General features: G+C 36.2%; 1 protein-coding gene across 2 annotated transcripts in view; it reads right to left on the bottom strand.

Annotated features, from left to right (window-relative positions):
* Positions 1–568: 568 nt before the first annotated feature.
* GXYLT1 (glucoside xylosyltransferase 1) overlaps positions 569–10,905 on the bottom strand; it is a 36,184-nt gene continuing 25,847 nt past the window's right edge. For both annotated transcript variants that reach the window (XM_063323135.1, XM_063323136.1), the window contains 3 exons: positions 4,439–4,562; positions 3,953–4,125; positions 569–2,446 (listed from right to left, as the gene is read on the bottom strand). In XM_063323135.1, the coding sequence (XP_063179205.1) occupies positions 2,285–2,446; positions 3,953–4,125; positions 4,439–4,562 (459 nt within the window). In that variant the 3' untranslated portion in view covers positions 569–2,284. The remainder of the gene's footprint in view (positions 2,447–3,952; positions 4,126–4,438; positions 4,563–10,905) is intronic.

Raw genomic sequence — 10,905 nt, 5'->3', positions numbered from 1 at the left:
TTTAAAGGTAGGTCGTCTTTCTAAATTTAAAGACGTAGAGATTGCAGAAGAAAAAATGTATTCAAAACAGACATACTTTGGAGAGTTACTTAATGGAAGCTACTAAGCACCTGCTGGTTTTTAAGTTTTCTAAAGTGCTCATGAGTGTTACATTGGAATGGATAGTTGAAGTGAGCAGTTTAAGTCTATATCCATAAAAATTAAAGAAGAAAAATAGGATAAGGCAGTATATTCTGCTATTTGCAATATGCTAAGTAAACATCTCTTAAAATAGATTTTATCCTATGATAAGCTTCAATATTAACCCTTTTTGTTCTAATCCCCCACAAAACCTGAAATTTAAGTGGAAAGGTTGCTGCTAATGTTCACATTCCACTTTTTCTAAAATGGCTCACTGGGTTTTTAGCAGTATCTTCACGTGCATACAGCATACTAAAAATCAATTCAAAACTGAGAGTTTCTGCAAAGACAAACAAAAAACAGGCCAAAAAAAAGAATTTTTAAATACAAACACAGAGTACAAGTAAAAAAAAAGCTGACGACAAATTGATATAAAAATCAGTATTTATGTAAAAAAATAACACATTGCATATTGTAAAAATCAGTCAATAACAGTAATCACCTTCACACAGATTTCTAGATTTTCAGACTTCAAATGGTTACGTAGCAAGGAAAACAGACTGTAAATACATGTGAGGCAGACTGCATTCTAATTTCCATCCCAGAAATTTACACCCTGAGCCAGCAGGGAGATTAAGGACAGAATATAAACTCTGCTTACAGTGGAGTGTGTTTTTCTATTGCTAAACCATTCATCCAGCTCACACGGATGTGGGAGTCAGAGCCAGCCTGCCTTTGACAAAGAAACAGCCACAGAAATTAAGCTTCTAAAATGGGGTTGGGATGAAGGTGCAAGTCAGTGAGTGGATCCTCCATGTTCAACACGCATGAACTTTTCTGGAATCCAACAACTCACTTTATGAAGACTTCATCTCAGTTACACAGGTTATCCGAGTTCAAATATACTCTACAAATACATTTCATACCATGCAAGTTTAAATAACATTTTACTGTAACACTAGAACTCAACCTTTTTCTTCATGTTTTTCTCTGAAAAAAAGTTTGTATTACATAAACACAACTTTTTTTTTTACTAAGATAACTAAAGAAATGCTAATCCTTACCTGTTGTAAATCACTACCACCCTACTGACAGTAATGCATTCATGTAGTTGAGGGTCTGCCCCAAAACTACTTTAAAGCCATGTTATTAAAAAAATACGGTAACAGGATATATTCTCTAAGAAACCCATCAAATATACAGTCTGATGAAGCATCAGAACTCTTATTACAGCTCTTCACTTTTAGGTACTAAATACTCTATAATAATCATTAGGTAATTATTCTTAGTAAGGAAATACAACAGCAACATCTTTACACTGTTGGCTTTTTTTTTTTCTACTTCCAAAATGCCCTATAAAGCTGCAAAACCATGTAATTTTTAAAAGAATTATTGTAAGACAGACAACTCCAGACTGAATTTTTGCTAAAAAACACCTCAACTCTGTGCTATCTTTTGGCCATGATGGCTCAACGATGTTGAAACAAATGCTGTATATTAAAAAGTCTCTGTATCTACAGAGAAAACTAGTATCACATACTAGTTATTAATTTCTCAGAAAATCGTATTTATAGTGTGCAGTTTACATCCAATATGAGCGAAACAAGATTGTCAAAACAGTACTTCAACATGTAAGAGATGAACATATAAAGGCACATACAGATTGTCAATGATTATATCACATTTCTTTGAAAACAGAGTATTTTCTGCAGTTGTAAACAACTTTGTTTACATAAAGGCTCACACCTTTAAAGTGAGGTTAGTGCTGCTGACTCAGTTATTGCTACATTCACAGTTTATCAGAATTTTAGACAATATATGAGGTACACTCCCAAATAGAAACATCTTCATTTCTTCCTTGTTCATTTGATCATTGGATAACTGAATTGTGCAGACTAGAAGTACTGACCATAGAAGCCAGTAATACCCAAATCATCGGATCCAAGATGAACATTAGCAGTGATTAAACTTCAAAAGAGTAAAAAGTCACCTTTGCAGAAAAAAGTTCCCGTTCTTCATTACATGTATATTTTCTTCATTTTTATGTATGCTAGTAAACTTTTATCTGGGCACGTTAAGAGCCAATTCAAGCCATATTAGAATTTTTGCACCTTTTGACCAGTATGTTAATTCAGTCTCTTGATTTAACAGCTTAGAGTAAAAATCACCTTCCCTTTGATCTTCTGGCGTACAAGTCTCTTATGCTTTTTGTTAGCTGCTTTATGAACACTTTGTATACTTTGCCACAGTATGTATGCATGGTTTTCCGTAATTCCAGCTCCAGGGGCTGCAACAGGGAATGAACCAGATCGTCTCCAAATGAATACTGTAAAGAGGTTAAGAAAAGAAAATTTAAGACCAATGTGGAAGAGAGTCATTATTCAGAGTTATTAAAGAGTTTTACCTTTGAACGTCGTATTTGCTTTCTATAAGTTTATTAAATGTTTTCAAGAACTCTAAGAGCTTCTGAATGCAGTATTGAAAAACATCTCTATTTTACAGAAATAAATAAGCCTACCAAGCAAGATTTAAAAAAAAAAAAAAAGGTAAGCAAATTAACATATCCAGACAAGCAAGGAGGAAATTTAAAATTACCTTATTAAATTAAAAATTTACAGATCTAAAATTATTTCTGGTTGTTTGTTGAACAGTAACTTTCTTGAATGACATATAACTTTCAAGGAATACAATTCTTATCAAATTATAATGAAACAACAGTATGAAAAGTGTTACTACTGAAGTTTCATTAAACTGAATGATGGTCAAATACATGCTACGTTTAGCACGGACATGAAATAAAGTAGTCATTAATTCAACAGTGCAATAATTTTTATAAACAAATGATAAGCTAAAACAGCATTTCAAAGTAACATAATTTTGTTCATCTTATTACCACTGAAACAGCAGTGTTTTACATACTTTCTCTGACACATTCATAAACCAAATGGGATCATAAATAAAAAGAAAGAACTTTTTCCTTCTGTTTTTGACAATGCTCAAAGGAAACAAAGAAAGCGTATTTTTATGGAAACACATTCACTTTCCCTGCAATGTATTCTCAGACCCCCAAAAGTACTTTTCTTCATTTTTATATCCATATGACAACATGTAATAAAGCACCATTAAAATATACTATTGATTTTTGAAGGTTATACACACACAATAGCCTGCCACATTAAAATGTGCATCAGTGCTAAATTTTACAGCTCTTCAGTGAGTATACCGATGTAGTGATAAATAGTTTATTAGATGACTTATTTGCAGAATGAAAAGTCACTGTGCTTAGTATTTAAAGGAACAGCAACATATTAACACACTGACTCTCTAGAAAAGGTCAAAACACAGCATAAAAAAAAAAAGATATTCTACAATCCAAATTAGCTACAATTAAATGTTAAAATGTTGCAGGAAATACAACACAAACTTTGTGAAGAACATTTTTTTCTGCATTTTAAAATCTCCAGAAAAATGAAGCTTCTGGTGATCTCCAAATGCTCATACAGTTTACTAGATGATTTATTAAAGGAATGGGAATAAAGCCTTTTAAATACACACTGACAACTACAGGCAATGTTTTAGAATCCTAACCTAGACACAGTCAACACCATGTTTCAAAAGATGCTCATCACAAGAGGAATACACTGGAATTCTATTCAAGCAGTAAATGAAAAATTGGTGAAACACTTAACATCACCTAAAAGGGAAAAGAATTACTTTGCTGCAATCACAGTAAGCATCAACAAAACCTACAAAATACTTGCAGCACTGTAGATAAAAATATGCAAAGGTATTTTTTTTTTTTTTACAGAAGTACAATGTTGAAAACACTTACATTTTTTATTGCTTCATAGACAGCCCTAAAAGTTGGTTGTTTATCATCATGGTAAACACCTCTGTTTCCATGAAGAATAAATATACCTTCTTCTTCAGCTTCCTTACAATTACTTCCATAGATGCAGTGGTCAGGACGATAATTCCATTGGCATGGAAAGACATAAAGACTTTCTGTGCAGAAAAATGAGAACTCTGGATTAAGTATCAAAACTGTTTCAGGAAATACACTAATCTTATCTTTTTTTCTTAACACTGCTTCATAAATTGCCGTACAGTTGTTTTGAAACTTAACAGCTAATTACACTCTAGGAAGACCCAATGCTGTCTCTCAAAGTAAACACTTTCAGAAAATGAAAGAAGTGAAAGCGAAAAGTCCCTTGAATATTTTCACTGAAAAGCCTGCTAAAAGAGTATTTTCCTCGATTTTTGAACATCATAGAAAAGAAACTTTGTCATGCTAGCCTTAGAATCAACATGGATTTACCTGGATTATGAAAAAACATAATGTTCAATAGATCCTGATCACCCCATGTTATGTTCAACTTGTACTTCTTCAGCAGCGGCATAAGAATTTCTCCCCACTGTAATCGGACGGGTGTCATATCATTCTATTAAGCAAAACAAAGCAAAAAACCCACACATTCAGAACAATTATACCTATAACGAAGGAAATGCCCTACAGAATCACAGTAATTTGCTATTCAAAGTTACAAATCTCAAACGCATAGATGATTTCTTCCTTTAAACAAATGAGCACATCTAAGGAAAACAGTTATGGACATTTTCAATACGCTTTATTTCTCAATTATTATCTTATAAGGAAATTATATGCATCTCATCTATTTAACTGCCACATTAAATTTTTGTCTTCAAGATTTCCCTCAAATATCTTAAGCAAGAGTTCTAAAAAATAGCAAGGTTCCTTTATACAGCAATAGAATCCAACATAAAAACTGCATTGAAGCGATGCATGGAAGTAGATGGCCACTATACTACTACTCTTCACTACACTACATACGCTACACTTCGCTAAACTACACTTCATGCAATTTCTCTGTCTTTATCACAGAGTGACAGCATGCATAGGTTTTAAAGTTAACTTCAAAAATTCAAAACAGATCAATATAAAATTAATTATTAAATAGTTCCAAACACATACAGCTAAAAAATATTGGCTACAAAGCAGTGTACAAAAATACAGAAATCCTTAAAGGTTTTCAAAAGAATTTTCATTGAGTTGAACTAACTTTTTCTGTTACTGAACTTGAACTTCCACAGCAAAGGCACAACTTCTCACTAGCAAAAGGCAGTAAGACTCTACACCAACAGCTGTTACTTAATTCCCAAATTATTGATTTAGCAAAATCACTTCAAAGGAAAAGGAGGAAGAGTTCTTCTAAGGTTTTGGTGGAGGAGATGCTATTTGGAGTAATCTGGCCTACGCTGAACTTCACATTACCAAAGCGGTTACCATCTGCAGTGTAATAGGTTACATATTCTAAAGCTAATTTCTTATCTTTACACCACATTTAAGCTCAGTTGGAACAGAAAAGGAACAAGGCTGCTCACTCTATAGCTTCTGCCTCAGTTGGGAGAGTGAGGGTGGAGTAACAGTAAGTCCCAAAGAGAGAAAATTCCTGAACAAGTACAGGATTCTTTTTAACCTTAATTCTTTTTAACCAAATTGCCAAAAAAAAAAAATAAAATTAGAACTCCAGTATGGTTTGGGATCTGTATACAGAAACACCATGTTAAGAAACAGAAAACACTGCCAGCAGCAGAATATTCAGTTTTAGAATTATAGTGTCAAATACTTTTTTCTCCAAACTTTCCAGTGACAAACTAGAAAGCGCAGAAATTAGCAGTTCATTTTTCAGTCTTTCCTCAAATCATTTCAGCCATCAAACATGAAGGGCTTTCAGAATTGAAGACTACAAAAAGAAATACTATCAGATTTCAGACGAGAATTAATACAAAAAAGATCTATAGCTTATATTATGTAAGAAGCCAAACGGCATATTACAGTCCCTTCTGTCCTAAAAAATTTATGACTGTGATTGCGTGCAAGTATTAGATGAAAGCAGCCATAAGAAATGCACAAGAGAATTCTTCTCTAGCAAGAACTATCATTAGGCTCAGCGCAATGTGATTAAACAAAAGAAAACAAAGGCTTAACACCAAAACCTTCCAAAAAGCAAATCAATAGGACAGAATCATGCAGAGTAAAGATTACTCCCTCACCTGACCTCTGCTATCCATATAATACTGACCAAAGGTTTAAATTTAGATGCAATGCTAAGAATTATAAACACAATGAAATTAGCTCACTGATACCAGGATAATTATGATAAGAGAGTACACGGTAGTAAATAAAGTTTTAGAACATCCCATAGAAATATTAAATTTTTAAGGTCATTGTTTCATATAATTTTCATTTAACTTGTATGGTTTTAATAGCAATGAAATCTAGAGTATATCCCAAGGAGATGGAAAGCAGGTAACAGTGTTACCTGAAATAAAAGCCCTCAAAACCAAAAGTAGTTTAGAGAGGAGATATTGCTTTATTCGACGTCAGGTGTTAGGGGGAAAAAACCCACAAATCTAGCACACCTTACCGGGGATATTCACCCATTATTTATACACAAAATATTCTCATTATTCTGCCTACCTAATACATAACTTCACCAAGGCTTACATATTCATTAGGATGACTGAATAGTCCTTTTGCCCATGCATATCAAATTTTGCTGCAGTGGTCTTTTGGGTAAGGAGACCCTTTCTCACATTATCCTTTTAAGGTACCGAGTCATCTCAGGACAGTAAAAGTCCGCTGTAAGTTTGCCAACTTCTTGAAGATAATAAGGACGTTCTTTGAAGTAGCCATAACTCCATCCTAATTGATATAGGAGTACATACTTGACATATACAAGAACCCTGAAGTGATTAACTTCTTCTGGTTGTCTCCTCATTATTACCATCTGTAACATCAACTCAGTGACTAACTATTTTTACACAGTAAGAAAGCCAGTAATTAGCTATTTTCTCACACAATAAGAAGGTTAGTAAGAAACAACTATTTTAGAAACAAAGCAGAGGCCTGTCTTTGGTAACAACAGCATATATCATGTTGCCAGATGTCTAGAAGCAATACCACTTGACAAATAGTGCTATCAGATTTAAGAATTGGAAATTGTAATATTTCAACAACATTTGCATGAATAGAAAAGAGATATATTAATTTATTAACATCGATGCATAACAAAACCAGTATAGGTATCACCGAGCAAGAGAAACTATTTGCACAGCTATACAACCTCCTTCTACTACCGTAACTTGTAGTGAGGTCAAGCAGCTTGAGAAGTAGAATGCTCACATTCAATCAAAACTGATGATAGAATTGCTTTTCAAAATTTACTCATGTAAATACGAGAAAAATAACTCTATGATAACATAAGTATTTACAAAATATAAACCTCCTCTCCAGCATTCAACAAGTTGCAAAGAAGGTTAAAGAGGTTCAAGGAAAAAAAGAAAAAAAAAAAAACAAACACCAAAACGACAAAACAACCCAACAGTAGTGGGAATTTCTGTGATACCATCAAGCTGATACAGACAGGCTCTTACGAACCCCCAAAATTCTAGTGTTTTTTTGAACGGAAGAAAATGTGTAAGAACCAAATATACATAAGGATGTTAAGATGTTCTCCTACACGTGTTTTTTTTGTTTTGTTTTAGATGCTGTGCTTTAATTAGTTTGGGCATTACTGATTTCTGTCCCAGAAGACTTCTCCCTGGCCAAGGCTGAAGTCAGACTTAAAAGAGCTGTCACATTTATCCTGTAGCAACCTAGTATTACCTTTCTCCTAATTCTAGTAAGAAAATATAAAGTTGAGGATAAATAGTCAAATCATACAGCAATATCTAAACAAACTGCAGCTGTGTCCCACAAACAGTTGACCAACTGAAATTTCCTTAATGCCAGATGAGAGCAAGCCCTCCTCCTTCTGGGTATATGACTCTATCCTGCTCTTGCATTAACAGTGTAGTGCTAACACTAGATGTTTTTGTGAGCTGATTTACTTCATTAATTCAGCAGGATTTCTTTTTTCTACTGTTACCAAATGTAATTGAATCATAGAAGGGGCCAACAAACACCAGAGGCTAGGACAAAGTAAATAAGAAAAGCAGCTGGTAAGAGATGGGAACCTTCCTTTTAGAAGCAATTAGCTTTTGCACAGGCTTACCATACTCCTTGGAACTATAGCCTTAAGCAATACTCAATGGTAAAAGTGTATAATGGCTTAAGTCACAGAAACTCTCTGAACATTCTTTTTTTTTTTTTGTCTAAAGCATACCCATGAACCTCTCCTTTGCACACGCTATCCAGAGTTATTTTGTTTGGGGCTTGATTTTCCAAGAGTTCATTCCTTTCCACGACTGCCCACATCTCCAGCATCGCAACAACTAAGTTTCTCAATAAGTTTGATAAAAGTCTTTGTTCTTTATTCACAAGCCTCACTGGTCTAGGACTTTTTGCTAAAACACCATATCTGCAGTATTTTCTACATCTTTTCGAGTTTGAAAGCACCTATATGTATACAAATATAAAAAAAGTCACCCACTATTACTTCTTCTATCTTCTAAATACTCTCGTGTGTTTTACATTCCCATTTTCTAATTGCTGCTTAGCAAAGACAAGAGGCAGGCACCATCCATCAGAAGCTTCATTACCAATTCTAGTCCTACGTGCAATTATGCACTGTTTGACCACACTATATTCAATAACATATATGTACATGCATATCTATATATGTATACAAATGTGTGCATATATATGCATCTATACAGTGTACATATTTGTACTGTATATATACATGGAGTCTCAAAACACACAAGACAAATAAGGTAGGTAGGATCAGGAGCGACAACTTCCATTAGGCACCACAGATAGCCAAGTAGCTAAGATGTCTGACTGAAATGAATAGACCTGACAGTCCTGAGGAGACTGACACTTGAATGAATAAGTGGATAAAAGATGACTTAATCCTGGAGCAATACACGGAACTACAGGTTTTCTGCTACCCAGGTGTGCACTACAACCACTGGCTAAAGCCTCCCGTTCTCCTTTTTATTTATTTGTCTTCTGATTCCTCCTGACTCTTACAACCCAATGTGACAACAGAGGGAAGGTGCTTAAAGGCCTCAAGCAGCTCAGTCTGGAATTTCGGGCTGAAGAAACTACAATAGACAAAGAATCTGACAAATAATCCACAGTTTTAAATCCATTGTATTGGAGGAATATAATGATACTGATCCAAAACTTCCACTGTTTAGACAAGTGCTCTGGCCACTAGACAGCCATATGCAAAGGTCTATAGGCAGCTTTTTAAAGATACAAAAACTCCCATAACTTATATACTCCTTGAGGAATTTGTTGAGTCTCCTGAATGAATATAAACAAATTCAGACCTTCCTATAAGACAATGAGGTATTTTCTAGTTCTACTACATCTGACTGGAATAGTTAATGGGACACGACATGGGGCAGTACTGTAAGGTCCAAAATCATCTGCAGTGTTGCTGGCAAGGGGTACGAGGATAGACCCTACCCTGAATTTGGTTTACTTCTCTTCTAAAGGCTTGAGACTAGTAGCTTCTTTGCTACCAGTAAGAAGGGAAGCCACACACTCTCAGGCCTACCACATATAGTCTCAACTACACTAAGCCCTTTTGAAGTGTTGCTGCGAGGCTTACAATTTTTTGTATCGACCAATCCTCCCTTTAAGATACTCCAGGAACCAGAAGATGAAAACAAAGTCTCCGCAAGTCTCCAAGAACAGCAGCATTTTTGTACTAAAGCTTGTGCATCTTAGGGGCCTGTCATGCCCCACAAGCTTGTGGGACCACACTCAAGGCACTAGGAGAACATAAACTAAATGGCTCCCCTGCTGAGTGCTCTCTAAGCCAACACCTCAATAATCAATATTTGGTAAGAGAAACTCAGTTCCTGCTTAATCAGTACCCAGGCTGAACTATCTAGCTATGATATGAGAGGAAAATGACCAAGCACTAGTATTGCTAAGTTTCAGGTCATAGAATGGTGTGGGTTGGAAGGGACCTTAAGGACCACCTTGTTCCAACCCCCCTGCTATGGGCAGGGACATCTTCCTCTAGACCTGGTTTTTAAAAGCCCCAGCCAACATGGCCTCGAACACTTCCAGGGATGGAGCATCCACAACTTCTCTGAACACCCTGGTCCAATGTCTCACCACCCTCACAGTAAAGAATTTCTTCCTAGTATATAATCTGAATCTCCCCTCTTTCAGTATAAACCCCTTACCCCTCATCCTGTCACTACACCCCCTGATAAAAGAGTCCATCGACTTCTCTCCTGTAGGCCCCCTTTAAGTACTGGAAGGCTGCTATAAGGTGTCCCCAGAGCCTTCCCTTCTCCAAGATGAACAAACCCCAACTCTCTCTGCCTGTCCTTACAGAAGAGGTGCTCCAGCCCTCTGATCTTTTTTGTGGCCCTTCTCTGGACTCACTCCAGCAGGTCCATATCCTCCTTATGTTAGGGGCCCCAGAGCTGGACACAGTACTCCAGGTGGGGTCTCACCAGAGCAGAGTAGAGGGGCAGAATCACCTCCCTCGACCTGCTGGCCATGCTTCTTTTGATGCGGCCCAGGATGCAGTTGGTTTTCTGGGCTGCAAGTGTGCATTGCCGGCTCACGTTGAGTTTCTTGTCCACCAGCACCCCCAAGTCCTTCTCCTAAGGGCTGCTCTCAATACATTCTCTGCCCAGCCTGTATTTGTGCTTGGGATTTCTCCAACCCATGTGCAGGACCTTGCACTTGGCCTTGTTGAATTTCATGAGGTTCACATAGGCCTACCTCTCAAGCCTGTCAAGGTCCCTCTGGATGGCATCCCTTCCCTCGAGCGTGTTGACCACACC

This window comes from Chroicocephalus ridibundus, chromosome 1 (assembly GCF_963924245.1).
Source record: "Chroicocephalus ridibundus chromosome 1, bChrRid1.1, whole genome shotgun sequence".
Taxonomy (NCBI): Eukaryota; Metazoa; Chordata; class Aves; order Charadriiformes; family Laridae; genus Chroicocephalus; species Chroicocephalus ridibundus.
The sequence above is the reverse complement of the archived record's forward strand: the minus strand, read 5'-3'. Positions and strand labels throughout refer to the sequence as shown.